The sequence below is a fragment of the Prunus persica genome, chromosome G3 (assembly GCF_000346465.2).
Source record: "Prunus persica cultivar Lovell chromosome G3, Prunus_persica_NCBIv2, whole genome shotgun sequence".
NCBI lineage: Eukaryota > Viridiplantae > Streptophyta > Magnoliopsida > Rosales > Rosaceae > Prunus > Prunus persica.
The window spans coordinates 3,218,417-3,234,343 of NC_034011.1; the positions used below are offsets into that span (position 1 = coordinate 3,218,417).

The 15,927-nt window shown below is 36.7% G+C and overlaps 2 protein-coding genes across 3 annotated transcripts; one reads left to right on the top strand and one right to left on the bottom strand.

The window, feature by feature from the left end:
- LOC18783495 (DNA-directed RNA polymerase I subunit rpa49) lies at nt 8,513–12,023 on the top strand. Its single transcript, XM_007215364.2, has 4 exons — nt 8,513–9,318; nt 9,716–9,865; nt 10,482–10,796; nt 11,362–12,023. Exons 1-4 carry the CDS (start codon nt 8,914–8,916, stop codon nt 11,773–11,775), a joined length of 1,284 nt encoding a protein of 427 aa, XP_007215426.1. The 5' UTR covers nt 8,513–8,913; the 3' UTR covers nt 11,776–12,023.
- LOC18782125 (protein phosphatase 2C 16) lies at nt 12,262–15,656 on the bottom strand. Of its 2 annotated transcripts, XM_020560215.1 has the most exons (5): nt 15,528–15,656; nt 13,836–15,154; nt 13,237–13,596; nt 13,011–13,116; nt 12,262–12,865 (listed from the first exon to the last, which is right to left on the bottom strand). In XM_020560215.1, exons 2-5 carry the CDS (start codon nt 14,700–14,702, stop codon nt 12,531–12,533), a joined length of 1,668 nt encoding a protein of 555 aa, XP_020415804.1. In that variant the 5' UTR covers nt 14,703–15,154; nt 15,528–15,656; the 3' UTR covers nt 12,262–12,530. The 2 variants fall into 2 exon arrangements, with proteins under 2 accessions (XP_020415804.1, XP_020415803.1); XM_020560214.1 differs by having other exon boundaries at nt 13,836–15,656.

Consider the following 15,927-nt stretch of genomic DNA (forward strand, 5'->3'; position numbering starts at 1 on the left):
TTTTCTCCATATTTACAGATTCAATTGTGCCCCCTCTTATTACACAATTACGGAGACCAACATATTATCTTTAAGGGTTATTAAATGCACGGAGCATATCGCCAGAAGCGATTTCCTAAAGATATATAAATAGCTGGGTAAATGCTATATAATGTGTCATAAAGTTTAAACCCTTTTTTTTAGAAAAAATCCGTTGAGAGGATTGACATTGCATAAAGCAAGTCCCTAAAGGACATGTGCTTGAAGCACAAAATTTGTACTCAATATTAATATGCATAAATTACCTCAGTGAGTACATTGATTATAATGTGATTGCAACACATTAAAGCTTCTGCAGAATTCATGAAATATTTGTCTCGACTTAAGGATCGAGCATTATACCAACGAGATTCTTGCTTATACTAATAAAGTATTGAAGCATTTTTATGAGGATTATCCGTTGGACACTTTAATGATTTTCCGGAAGTATATTGGACCGGACATCATATTTTCCAGATAGGGCTCAACTCCATCACCATCATTTTGGGATGATGTGAGGTATATTTGATGCTATCTCCGCATAACACCATGTACGGGCATATTCTTTCAAGTGAACTTACAAATAGCCCAAGTTTTGTTAGAAACGCGGACTCTGAAAATTTCTATGATTTACATAGAGATAGCTCACTGGAAATATATTTCCTTACTCAACTACGAGAGTTATTAATGGCTATATCCTCCACTCACTCCGAAAGATTCTCACTCCATAAGATAGTCATGAAGACATCAAGGGGAGATATTAATCAGGGGGAGCATCCAGAAGTATGCTATACAAATTGTTGTACTCTTTTTTCTTCCTTCCATCAGTTTTCTACCTCACTGGGTTTTTTCTCCAAGCAAGGTTTTAATGAGGCAACCAATCTAGGGACATGTGGTCTCCAAGGGGGAGTGTTGTAAAGAAGAATAAGTAAAGAAGAATAGGTGAAGCCCACATAGCCAACTAACACCCACTAAACCTAACCACACACCCACCAAACCAAACCACTACCCAATTGATTGAAGAATATTAATGATGTTGTTGATTGAAGAATATTAATGATGTTGTTGATTGAAGAATATTAATGATGTTGTTGATTGAAGAATATTAATGATGTTGTCTACCAATTATATTGTGAGGTGAACAACCAATGTCTTAGGCCTATAAATAGATACCTCCATCAAGAGAAGTTCACACATATAGAAGAGGAAGAGAAGGAAGAATGAGGGTGAGTGAGTTGAGAGGAAAGAGAGCAAGAGAGAAATTCTCCAAAAGAGAAAATTGAGTGAGCCATACATATTGTAAACACAAAGTTGTAGCCCTATTATTTTACATAGTGGAAAAGTTACTGCTGCTGCTCTCCGGGGATGTAGCCATAGCCGAACCTCGTTAAATACTGTGTCTCATCTACTTTACGTGTAGCTCAATATTCGCACATATACCAGTTCATTTTATAACAATTAGAAAATTTTATCCAAAAATGTTATCTGAAATTTTAGGTGATAATTTTATAATAAATAGTGACCCGTGACAACCGAAAATATTATCTGAAAAGCTTATCAAAATTAATGGTGTAAAGTATAAAAATAATAGAAAATAAAGTACAATGAATAGTAATTGTCTTCGCCCTAGCCTTTTTGGGTGGAACTAAAAAAGGCAAGGCTGCCACTATTCACATGAATAATAGCAGCCCTTGCCTTAGCCTTTTAGGGTGGACATGCTGTTAAATACTGCATGTTCATGATTCATGGCACCCACGACTGTTTGATGTTTTGCTCCAAAGAAGCAGCAGGAGCAGCGCATGCCTTTCTTTCCTAGGTGTGTAGCTTATGTCTGGTTTTCTTTTAATGACCTGGCCAAAATGTGGTCATTTTGGACTAGGTTAGTTTATTATTATTATTTTGTTTTTTTTACTTCATTAATTGTTGCCCATGTGAATTAAGTAAAATAATACTAAAACAAAGAGGGTTAAGCTCCCCAAATTTGTTTCAAATATAATTTCACCCAAATAAACCTATTCTTATAAACTCCTCCTAAGCCTAACCCTCCACACCAAAACCACCACACACCAACCACCGGCGACCATCGAATTCAGTGGCGGTAGTAACTTTTCCAAATTATTTTGGAATTTTGATGTCTCTCTCAAATTTCAAAATAATGTTGATTTTTTCATTAATTATAAATTATAATTTTATTTTTATGAAATTCTTTTGTCCAAAGTTCTTTTTCGATATTTTACACGTTGGCCCCTTAAAGAAAAACTTATAAATCCGCCACTAAGGAGAATTTGTTGTGAAGTAAGAGATGGAGTCCACATGAAGGATGTATTAGTCAAAAGCTTAATGATGATGTTGGGTAATGAAGCCATCCAATTTGCCTATAAATAGGCTTGCTCATTTAATTGTAGAACACACCAAAAGAGAAGATAGGAAAGAAAGGAAGATAAGAAATGAAGAGTGAGAGGAAACAAAAGAGAGTGAGTTTCTATCTGAGAGGAAATTCTGTCAGTATAAACATCACAAGAGCAAATACAATTCTACTCCCAATATTCAGTGGTATTTTTCATACTCTGTTATTTTATTTGTATAACACGTTATCAGCAGATAGTCTCTCCCCTTTACTTCTAAATTTTCTCAGCTCAACACAATGTGGTTATTTCTTTTTCCTCTCTGTCATATATCTCCTCTCTGTCATATATTATATTTATTTGCTCTTGTATTACTAACCATTAATAAAAATGGACCCTTGGTAATACTAAACATATTATCAGTGGAAGGCCATTGATAATACTAACACTTTTCTTATTTTATTCGGTGGTGGTTTTATCCCCACATTTACTTTATTTACTGTATGGTGTAGGTTTATTACCTATACAATTTATTTACTGCATGATGTAGGTTTATTACTCATACAATTTATTTACTGTATGGTGTAGTTTTATTACCCATACAACAGTATTTATTTAAAAGTATGGTGCGTGTTTATTGTCCGCACTACTGCCTTCATTCTTATTTAAAAGTATGGAGTAGAATTAGTGCTCATACAAGCACATTTACTTTATCACACATTTACTTTTAGTAAAGTATGATGTGAAATTAACCCTCATAACACATTTACTTTTAGTAAAGTATGATGTGGAATTAACCCTCATACTTTATGAATTTACTTTATCGCACATTTACTTTCATTTAAAGTATAATGCGGGATTAACGTCCATATAGCAAGCAATTTACTTTATGAATTTACTTTACGGCATATTTACATTTATTTAAAGAATGGTGCAGGATTATCGTCCATACTAGCAATTTATTTACAAACAATTTAATTTATGAATCTATTTTACCGCACATTTAAATTTATTTAAAATATAGTGCGGGTTTATCGTCTATGCCAACAATTTATTTACAAGCAATTTATTTTATGGATTAATTGTGCGGTATGATGAGTTTTTACAGTATACAGACCTGAAGATCCTTGATTCTTATCATACAACTACATCAGGACCTGAAGATCCTTGATGATGATATTGATATGAGAGCTGGTAGTCTCTTCAGTACTATATTTGTAAACAAGTAATCGAACTTGAAGATCCTTGATCCTTGACATGTAAATAAGGACCTGAAGTTCTTTGATGATGTAATAGTACCATATTGGTTAATAGTGCCGTACACATAAATAGTAACTGTACTGGCAAATGTACTGTATGCATGAATAGACACAAATTTCATGACTTGATGAATAGTACTGTATACATGAATAGTGATGTATGCATAAATATTAACCATTTTGGGTAAACCGTCACTATATACAAAAGGGAACATGCAATTCCTTAAACTCATGGATGAGCAATTAAATGAGATGCTAGAAGTTCCTTAAAACATGGACAATTATGTAAGGGCCTGAAGTTTCGAAATATATACAAGAAATTATAAAAATGTTCATACCATGAGAATATCTGATTTTGGCCCGAAGTTCAAAATCTGACAATATTGAGAACATGAAAGTTCCAACAGTTAAATGGACAACCCTTGAGGTATTATTGCAAATTGTGGTACACCACATATTTCTTTGGCATAAGAAAATGATGAATTTAATAAAGTTCGATTTTGTTACAATCGACACCTCAAGAAAGAAATATATTTTGTGAATTCTGGTTGTTAAGAATATACCGTGAAATGGATAATATCAGAATAAACCTCAAATGATGAATTGAGGCTCCCCATATATTTTGTTATATTATATGATTTGGGCTGGAATCCCATGGATCCAAATATATGAGAGATCCCGAACCTAAAGTTTTGGGTATATAGTAGTTAATTCTCTTTACTACTATATTGCAATATTATCATGGCTTTTACTTAATTTATATGTCATGCTCATTTGAAAAGGGCAAATAAATTATGAGGTCGTGTTTAGCCTAGGCCAGAAGTTCTGGACTCACATGCATTGAAATATGTAATTTTGAGAGATTTGATGTGGTTATTTGAACCTATAAGGCATAAGATTCCAAACCGTCATTTTGAAAAAACGTAAAAATCACATGTGCAAATTTAAGAATTTGCGCAATTATTATAACATGAAAGAAGACATACAACAGATAGATTTTTCCACCTGCAAGGAAAGGCAGGCTCTGCAAAATCTATAAAATTACATTATGTTCTGAAAGCCTCTGAAGGAAGATGACGGCGCCTCTTAAGCTTAGCCATGAGCCTCTCGTGGTTTCCTAGAATTCTTTCATTGGAAACCTGTAGCATGTCTAGTCTTCTCAACGTATCAACGGAGTACGAACTCACTAGTTTCAACAAGGCATTATTTTCCTTTTTAAGTTTCTCAACCTCCTGTTGAGATTCATGAAGCATTCTCTAGAGAGACGAATTTTCAGTGGTCAGCTCCTGAACCTCGTTTGCTCTAGCACGCAAACAATCAGCCATGTTAGAAACATAAGCAGCACTCTGAATGCTAAAAGCCATTGAGTCATCAATAGCCTCTTCATTAGACCTCACTGATAACAACATTTCATTCATTGGAATAAGGACATTCCTAGCTACTATGACAGCAGTCGCATCATTCATCATCACAGAATCATTAACCGTGAGATGACGATTTTGGAATACAAAGAATGGACGCCAGACTTTGGCGTCACGAGTTGTGTTGGGAGCAACATTTAAATCAAGATGGTTTGGACAAGAAGAAGAGGAAGCCATTTTAAGAAGGTTTCGAAGAAAGTCTTAGAAAAACTGAAGTTTCAGAAAATGAAGGAAGTTGAGTTGAAACACAGTTGCTCCAATCAAGTTTTGCAGAGGCAATATCTATAGGCGGAAATATAGCTACAGTTTTCAGGATCCCAATATTATCTCGGATCCCCATATTCTCTTTTTCTTTCCCAGATTCCAAAACTTCACGCGGCCTCCGTTAATATTTGTCGGCACTTTTAGAGTTTTCAAGTATTATTTTCGTCGAAACTGATCTTGCTTTGCAGATTTCACTGAGCTACTTTTTCAAAGGCACCCCGAGAACCTTGCAAATTTTTATGGTTAATTTGAAATTCACCGGTTCTACCTATTCCTCTTATTTGTGTATAAATATGTTACTGACGAAATTTTCTTTGCAAAAGACATCCAGTTTTCTCCATACCTAGATATGCGATATCCACTTGTGTTTCCTGTCAGTGAGCACTTTATGTGCTTGAGAAGCGAGATTATCTCTGATCATCCATTCAGGAAGCGAGACTATCCCTGATCACGTTTCTGCTACATCAGGGAACTGTAATGACGACCACATGCTCTGATCTCCTGGAGTTCTTCTAGACTAGGAGAAATGAGAGTTTGTTGTCTGCTTTCATCAGCTTCCTCCCCTGATTGCTTACCTTACCTTGCAATCAATATCACAATTTTTGTATCTTTTCTTTCTTTTTATAACTCCCTGTTCATAAAGGATTTTATTTCTTTAGAATGAACATCCGAAGAAAGAATCCATGAAGTGATCCTAACTTTGAGGGTTATTTGTTCTGACAGAGACAAAAGAGTTGTGATTTTTGCTTTTGCAGGATATAACTAGATCATCAAACATTACATTGTATTTGCTGAGTCGATATGAGCTTGGAAGATATTTGAGCAAAGTCTCTCCCACTTAAGGATGTAAGCGATACTTATGTTATTTCATACTTGTACTTTTATTTTGATTTTTTGTACATCATCCTTGAAGGTAACGAAATGGGGAGATAATGCCGTTCCAGAAGAACGTCATGCAAAGGACCATTCTAGAAGAATAACTTGCATTATAGATCGTTCCAGAAGAACGACTTGTATTATGACCATTCCAGATGAATGGCTTGTATCATTCTAATATGTATTCATGAATTATTAAAGCAAATTTCACAGATTGCAAGTTGAATACATTGATAATACACAGCATAAATTAAAGTCTCATATGAACAGAACATGGGTATAGCAGTGATCAATATGATGCACGCCTGTTGCGTAGCGAATGATATAGATTGAAGTCCCGGAAGGACAATCCTTTAACATGTCAACATTAATACGGTGCACGCCTAATGCATAGTAAATTATATGGTTTAAAGTCATAGAAGGATAATTAATTGACATGTATGTGCTAATTTGTGGCATGCCTACAACATGACAGATATATGGGTTCTAAATGTTCCAACTTCCTAAATGAAGATTATCCACGCACTATTGTAAAATAATGCTCCATTGGAGGTTATGATCCACATTCTCACATAATTCATCTTATAAGAGATGTTTGTCTGGAAAGAGACAATAAAAATCACCTGAAGTGGCTTGGGTACTCAAAAACAAAGAAATGCTTATAATTGATGCATGCACATGCACATGAGAATAATGTGATCACGAATTGATGAATGACAATTTTTGATTTTAGAGTAGCTACTCAAATCATCAATGGGTTGTGTTGATTGGAACCACGTTCTATTATTAAATATCGACAAGATCATTGGCCAAAATGGAAAGAGGCAATTCCATTATAGATCAGAATGAACGTGAAAGATCAAACCCACAGTACAAACCCCAAAAGATGTTAATACTGAAAGTTATACTTGGGTGTTCGGAATAAAAGGGAATATGCCCACTTTGTATGACACAATGTTTATGGCAGAAACAAGAAATATTGGGTTTTCTCCATATTTACAGATTCAATTGTGCCACCTTATTGCACATTTACGGAGAAAAATATGTTATCTTTAAGGGTTATTAAATGCACGGAGCATATCGCCAGAAGCAATTCCCTAAAGATGTATAAATAACTGGGTTAAAGCTATATAATGTGTTATAAAGTTTAATCCCTTAAACAAAATTCCTGAAAGAATTGCAATTGTATGAAACAAGTCCCTGAATGACTTGTGCTTGAAGCACAAAACCTGTACTCAATACTAATGTGCATAAATTGCCTCAGTGAGTACATTGATTATAATATGTTTGCAACACATTAAAACTCCTGAAGAGTTCAAGAAATATTTGTCTCGGCCTGAAGATCGAGCATTATGCCAATGAGATTCTTGCTTATACTAAGAAGATATTGAAGTATTTTTATATGGATTATCCATTGGGCACTTAAATAATTTTCCAGAATGGACCGGATATTATATTTTCCATATAGAGCTCAGCTCCATCACCACCACTTTGGAATGATGTGAGACATATTTGATGCTATCTCAGCAAAATACCATATATGGGCATATTCTTTTCAAGTGAACTTACAAATAGCCCAGATTTTGTTAAATACGAGGACTCTGGAAATTTCTATGGTCGCTTACTGGAAAAAGTTAGTCATAAAGATTTTAGGGGAGCATCCAACAATATTACAAGATTGACTTACAGAAGCAGTGTCAACAGATGATCAACAGTATGGTTTAAGGATATTTTGCCAAGCATCAAGGGGAGCGTGCTGTCAATAAAGACCTTCACACATTGTACTCTTTTTCCTTCGTCCAGATTTTTATCCCACTGAGTTTTTCCTAGTAAGGTTTTAACGAGGCAGTGTCGCATGCGTGTCAATATACACAGAATTTTATGTTACACATGGTTATGTACTCTTTTTCTTTCAACTAGGGTTTTTCCCACTGAATTTTTCCCAGCAAGGTTTTAACGAGGCAACATGAGCGCATTTAACATTATTCTTATGTCCCAAATAAAGTTGTATTCTTTTTCCTTTGCATAAGTTTTTTCCCACTGGATTTTTCCAAGCAAAGTTTTAGTGAGGCAACCAATCTAGGGACATGTGATCTCCAAGGGGGAGTGTTAAAGTAAGAGATGAAGCCCACATGAAAGATGTATTAGTCAAAAGCTTAATGATGATGTTGGAAGCTTAGTCAAAAGCTTAATGATGATGTTGGAAGCTTAATGATAATGTTGGGTAATGAAGCCATCTAATTTGTCTATAAATAGGCTTGCTCATTCAATTGTAGAACACACCAAAGGAGAAGAGAGGAAAGAAAGGAAGAGTGAGAGGAAACAAAAGAGAGTGAGTTTCTATCTTAGAGGAAATTCTGTCAGTGTAAACATCATAAGAGCAAATACAATTCTACTCTTAACATCCAGTGGTATTTTTATACCCTATTATTTTATTTTTTAACATAATTGAATGCGAGAAGAATAGTTGGTTGGTCGGAGATTAAAATCAATTTCCCTAACCGGTGTATCATTCGATTTTGTAAAGTTGAAAAAGTAAACCCGAAAATAAAAACAAAAAAAGAGCCTACCAAAACCCTCACTTATAAACCCATGCGGCCCCAACCCCTCCTCAAATCTCTCACAAGAGTCTCTTAACCGTGCAAGAAACTTGCGCAACCCACCGCCACCACCACCATCAGTGAACCTCCAAAGCTCACAGCTTTTTCTCTTTCTTTTTTTCTTGTACCGATGGAATCAGACGCAGAAGACACCAAGTCCCAAATGACCCAAAACCCATCAACGCCACAAACCCACAGGCACAAGAAGAAGAAGAAGAAAATCCCAACAGTCCAAGCCACAATCCAAGTCGTCCCAGACATCCCAGAGAAAACCCCTCCTTTGGTAGGCTATTTCCCATGTAGCTTCGACCCCACCAAGAGCCCATACTCCAATTCAACCGATGTTGGGTTGTTTAGGGACAGCAAAAAACCTAGAAGACTTCAGATTGTGGTGACCCCAAATGGGACCAATGTTGATTTTGTTGGCACTAACTATACTGGTGAGGCCACGACTGGGCAGAGCTGCAATTTTGCACTTGGGGTTCTTGATAAGGCCACCCAGACTTTGAAGATTTTGCCCGTTGCTTCTAACAAGGTAAGTTGGGACTATAAGTTTTTGTTGGGTTGGTTTAGAAGTTGTTAAAGTGATGCAGTGAGTATAAAGGACATGTAAAGTTTACATTTTTTGTTTTGTTTGGGGTTTCATTGCTGAGAACAGAAACTATAATATTTTAGTGACTTGTGAACTTTTTCTTCAGTGGTGTTGGTTTTGTTGTCATTGTGATTTGGATTTAGACTTGGAGAACTAAGTTAGGAGCCTTCTAAAAATGTTATGTACACCAAGTATATCCTTATTCTATATGCTTATATGAATGTATGTGTTATCTCACAGTACACTTTGGTACAAGGAATTTAAGGTGAGTCTGTGTGTTCATCATTGCTTCTGCTTTGCAAGGAATGCTTATAAGCTTACTTGGGACGTGAATTTTCAGATATTTAGATTACAACCAATGGTTAGAGGCTATAACTACTCTGCTAAGGAGCCTGAAAGTTCAGTGAAGGAACAACTTACTGGAGAAGAGAAGGCCGAGAAGCAAATGGAGCTCCAGAGTCGCTATGGAACGAAGAAGGCAATTAGGGAGGTAAGAACCTACTTTTTTTCTTCTTTTTTTTGAGTTTTTAAGTAAGGTTCACAAGCATTTTCCACAATCACAGCCACCTTGTTTGAGTGTCTCTGTTCGTAATTTATATAAATTTAGCCAGGTAAAGGGGAAAAATTATACAGTGAGTCAGCGACCAATCTACTTGTTTTGAAGAACATATGAAAATTTTAGAATAAGTATGGGTTTTGCTGCATATGTCCGAGCACTTTTCTTTTTGTACTAAATCCCCACATCACTGGTTGTTTTCTCTATAGCTTCTTTGAAATGTTATATGCCAGTATTGAGTTTTAAACACAAAAATATCAAGGGTTGAAGAAAATTGAAAAAGAAGTTCACATAATGACTAGAAACCATTTTGTCGCTATAATGTTGGTGATGGGACCTTTCTCAATAATCCATTCCTTTTATCAAAAATTGAAACTCTTGATGCATAAATTTTATTAAAGGACAGCTAGGGCTATGTGTGGTTAAAGATACTTGCAATTTACTACTGAGACTATATGGGAATTTCTGTACAATACTATATCAAGCTGAACGCAATTGAGATTTTTGAGAAGCATTAGCGTGTTAATCTGAATTTTCTATGACAATGCAGAGCAAAAAACTGCGCTCCTTGAAGCAAGAAGACGGTCCTGAATCTCAAAAGGATTTGGATGCCAAAATCAAACTCATTGTGCCAAACAAGGAGGCTCTAGAAAGTACTGAAAGCCAAATCTCTCGCCATATCCCACCATTTAATGAATCTGCCACCACTCCCCAAGAAGCATATTCACTGGACAAGATCATCCTCACAGGAGAGTGGGATCTACTTGGAGATATTTATGAGCATTTTCAAGGTGGAGCAGAAGTTTCATGGGATGCTTTCCCAAGATTTGTTTGCCACAGAATCCATAAATTGCAGGATATTGAGGTAAGAATGCAGAAATGCCTTCTTTTGTCTGAAACATATTAGTGAAAATCTCATCTGATGGCCATTAAACTACTATAGAATACTTCTAAATATTTTGATGTGGTTGTGCATATATGCATATAAGGCCGATCCTCTTTTCTGTTTCTATAAGAGCATGCTGAATTAAAAAGCCAACCTTTTCCAGTTGATTGCAGTTTTCAGGGAAAACAAAAAGGAAAGGATAAAATGGAAACTGTTATATTGCACAAACTGTTAATTTTCAACTTTAGAGTTTCTTCCTTTAACTCCAAAATGGCTGGTACTACTTTTCTGCATTATAAACACTAACACAGACATATGCTATGTTTCTTGGGCTGCTTTAATGTTGTGGCTAAGGGTTAATACTGCAGACTTTAGTTTTTGTATTTCATCCTTTGATGTTTTCCTGTACATATCGTTATCTAACAACTGCATTTGTGGAACCTTCTAGTTCAATCTAGTATGCTTTTGCTCCCCCTTTTATCTATTCAATTTCATGGTGAAGAAAACAGAATAATCGACATTCTTATGTTGTCCATCTTTTTAGGTTGACGAGGAGAAGTTTAAGCTTTCTTGCATATTCTCATACATTACGCATCTTATAAAGTTCAAAGATCAGCATTCCATGGATGGTATTTCCTCGTCCAGGACCCACAGGATCCCAAACCTTCTATTCCATAAGTTTTCAACTATGTTTCCTACGGAGTCAAAGGGCCTATCAAATGAGAAAACTAATCTCCTCATTAGTTATGTCTTGGTGCTTACTCTTTTCGTGGATGAATTCGAGACAGATTTAACAGATATAGCAAAGGATCTGAGAATGAGCGCAATAGCTTTGAGAAAGCATTATGAGAACCTTGGTTGCAAGCTCGTACGCAAAAGAAACGTAATGTTTGCTACCCTTCCAGTCCCTCTACAATTTCCACAATTGCGGCAGAGGCGGCAGAAGCGCAATAGATGAATGCTTTGTTTATTCTTTGGATTGTTTGACAGCATATGGAAAGAATTTGGGCTCTTTCTACAGGCATATAAAGTGAGATTTAGATGCAGATTCACAAAAGTGCCTTAAGTTTTTTGTTTTGTTTCTATTGCACGATTTTTAATTTTACTGTGCTTGTGTGGCAGAGTAATGTTATAAAGTTTGACCAATTTTTAAATTTTATCATGACGACCTTTTTATCACATTTTTATAGATGAATTTGTAGACCACATCTCTGTACAGATGAATTCACTTCAACAAAAATTGATGCGCTTAAAAAAACCGACATTCATAAATCGCTCCTCGTTTCTTTACGTCTCATGGAGTAACTGACTCAACGAGTTGGCGTCATCATTCAGAAAAAGGGTGAGGATGCGTAAACCTGCAAAACTGTTGCACATTTTCTCTAGATGTTATATAAAAAGAGGGTAAGTTCTCTATCCATCTAAACCAGAAGAAAGCACATTTTCATGTAAGCAGTAGCTAGAACATTAAGCATACCCAAAAAAATAGAAAAAGCACATAGGGCATTGCATTACAGTTTCTACAGTAGTAGAGATAGTACATACAGGTTTCTATACTTGTACACAAATTGAGCCCACAAGAAAATCGAATGGGCCGTGCTCTCTATATTTATCAGCATATGCCAGAAAAATAGGCGGAAAACCGAAAAATGAGTCGGATAATAAGGACATAGCCGAAACCACAGAATGCGGGTGAGAACATTCCTCCTCATTTTAGGATTTACTCTTGAACTTTCTTTGAGCTTTCAAGTCCACCACAATCACAGATATGTTGTCCCTGCTTCCCTTTTGGAGGGCAAGCGTTGAAAGGTAGGCAGCCGCTTCCTGAGCTGCTGGATCAACTCCTGCACCCCTCTCTGCAAGAGCTGTAACTCCGTTCTTTTTGTGCCAGAGCAGAATGCGCCGTCGAGCCACTTCACAAACTTCCTCGTTTGTCATGACATCCCATAGACCATCACTAGCCAAAATAAGGCATTCATCATCTCTAGCTCGAGGGACATTCATCACTTCTGGTTCTGGAATTATCCACGGTTTCAGATACCTATCCCCTGCGGGATGAGAAAAAAGAGTAAAGGATGTTCAATTCGTTATGGGAAATACAATCATAATGTTCTTTTATGTCTCTTTTCGTTTGAAAAAAATACACAAGAAAAGTCTAGAGTATCAGGGTAAGTCTAGAGTCTCTGGACGTACCAATGGACCTCGACATTGCAAGAACTCCAAAAACACGATGTCCATTCCACTGTATCACCTTGCCACCAGCTGCCTCAATCCTTGCATATTCATCTTCTCTGTTTGGCTGGGAACAATAACAAAAGAATAAAAAATAAAAAGATGAAAGAGAGACTGGTTTCTGCAACTGCAAAGACAGAACTTTTTCTCTTAACATGTAAAAAGTAAACCAAAAACACATGCTTACTTTATGGTCAACTGATAACGCTATGGCTTGTTTGCCACGACATAGAACTGCTCTTGAATCACCACAGTTTGCAACTATAATATGGGATGAACAGACTAATGCAACCACAGCAGTAGACCCAACAGTTTCTGGAGCAATAGGTTCAAAGCTAGCCTCGGAAGCATTTCCATCACTTTTGATGATGTTTCCGCTAACTTTTCCTTCAATCTCATCATCAACCCTCTGAAAACAATTAGTGAATGCTTTCTCCCACTGCACCTGCTGACTTTCTCCCAAAGTTCCATCACTCAAATCGTCTTTAATGACTCCAAGCTCTTCAGCCAAAGCCAAATGGAGCCGCTCACTACAATAGTTAGCAACCTGCAAGAGGAGACTCCTTCCAATCAGGTTCACAAATTCAGAACTCTGAAATCGTTTTACAAGTGTAAAAAGATCAAACAGATTAAGGTAAAGAAGCATGTGTTGCACCACAATGTTGTTTAGTATAGCTTACAGTTTGATTAATTACCAATATGCCTCGCAATAATAAATTTGAAATTGTTGTATCAGAATGACCTTAACTTGAATGAAAAAAATAAATGTATGAAGAAGGCGTGTACCTGAGGGCCCCCATGGCCATCATAAATGCCAAAAAAGTGACTGGTTAGGTGGGTCAAACTTTGGCTCATTCCATTATACAATTGATTCCCAATGAGCATTTTAATTGGAATATTAATAAACCGAGGAACAGCAGCAATTGCATCCTCCATTTCTGGTCTTCTTCCACAAATTGATACAGAACCCCAGAGGGGAATACAGTCCAGCTCAAAAACACTCCGGATACTCGCTTTACTGACATTCTTCTCCCCATTTGACTGGATAAGTACTGTAGAGGTTGTTAATTCAGACTTATCTGATAACTCAGAAGCTGAGCTAACTGCTGCAACAATGACTTCACCCGAAGGCATTTTCCCAAGAGCTGATTCTACCAAGACAATGGCTTTTGCAACAATCTTACTTTCGACAGCATTTCCTATCCCCACAACATCTGGCAAGCTTATTGCAGACCCCACCTCTAACTTAAGCAATTCCTCACTATCAACTCCATTAGTATCATATCTAAAGGATAAGATTTCACCTCCCTCACTTTCTTGAACCATGGCATCATTACTAACAAAAGTGTTTCCATTCTCTGGTAGCATCTTTGACAAACCCTCTCCACCATTATCTTCTTGTGATGACATGGCCACCACAGTAGCGTGACTTTGTATATCATTGCAACTTCCATTGCTGCACGAAACTGACTCTAAAGGCACTGCCTTAATGGAATCTGATGACAAACTTCCAGGATCTGTTACTAGCTTTAGCCATGTGAACTCCACATTGGCTGCAATTCCAGAATTATCACATATAGAATTACCTAAACTAAGTGTCACTGCAACTGCTGGAGACATGTCTTCCATCAATTTCCTTTGTCTTTGTACCATTTAACAGTTACCTTCAATCTCTACTCAGTAAAGTAAATTTACAATTTGTAATTCCCTCCAACACCTTCCAGCAATGAACTAGGGTAAAATTCTTAAGGATAGACAATATCTCCTCTTTTGCAGATTATATCACTGATCCCCCAATCCTCTCACAGTTATAGTAACACAAACGACAATTACACCACTAAGATCAAATAAGAGATGGGTATGGGCTAAACATGAGCAGAATGAAATGGGGTCAGCAGATCTGGTGGGCAACAATGGATCTAATCTCCCAGTGATAGAAATTTCAAGACTTCACAGGTAAATTGGGCTTCTTATGTAGTGCTTAGCTTACCAAACTCTTCTCCTCCTGGCAGAGAATCAGCCACATAATACCAAAATCCTATCCTCACCACCAACCCTCAAATATACACATAAGCACATGAAAATAACTGCAATCTGACGTTTATCTATAAATCCAAGAAGAGAAAGCAAAGGGTTCATGAGAAAGAACCTAGGAAAAAGGAAACTAATACTAGTAATCACAAGAAAACCAGACAAAGGTGAAAACTTTTTGACATAGAAATTGGGTTTTCCTGGATCTAAGGCAACCCAACTCAGTCAGCCTATCTAAAAAGTATCTTTTATATATCTTCTTCTCCTTCTCCTTCTTCTTCTTCCAAGGAACACAGGCAACCCCAAATCATCAACAACCATCACAATAAATTACACAAAGACAGAACATCTGGATATGCTAATTAATACACGATCCTGATCACTTCCTAAACACAAAAAGGAAAGAAAAATCACACAAAATATAAGAAAATTGTAGTGGGTTCTTACCAGCTGAAGCTGAAGAGACTTGAATTCAGAAAAACATGGTCAATGGGTGAAGAACTCTGTTTCTTGGGGCATGGAGGGAGGCTCACAGAGAGAGAGAGAGAGAGAGAGAGAGAGAGAGAGATTCTTGTGTTGTGTGGAAATGCATTTCCTTTTCACTATGTACTCCATTTGGGGACACGTATACATGATGATATGTAATAATGTTACATCACTTGATGTTCTCTGTGCGACAGAAAATGCTGAGGAGAGGACACTGCTGACACGAAGACAACTACCCCCATGGACTTTCATGAGACAAACTTTGAGGAAAGACACGTGTCCGTGGACTGAAAACGACACTTAATTAGGACCAATAATGTCTGTCTACCTGCACAGTACTCTTGTTTTTATTAGCTCGTGC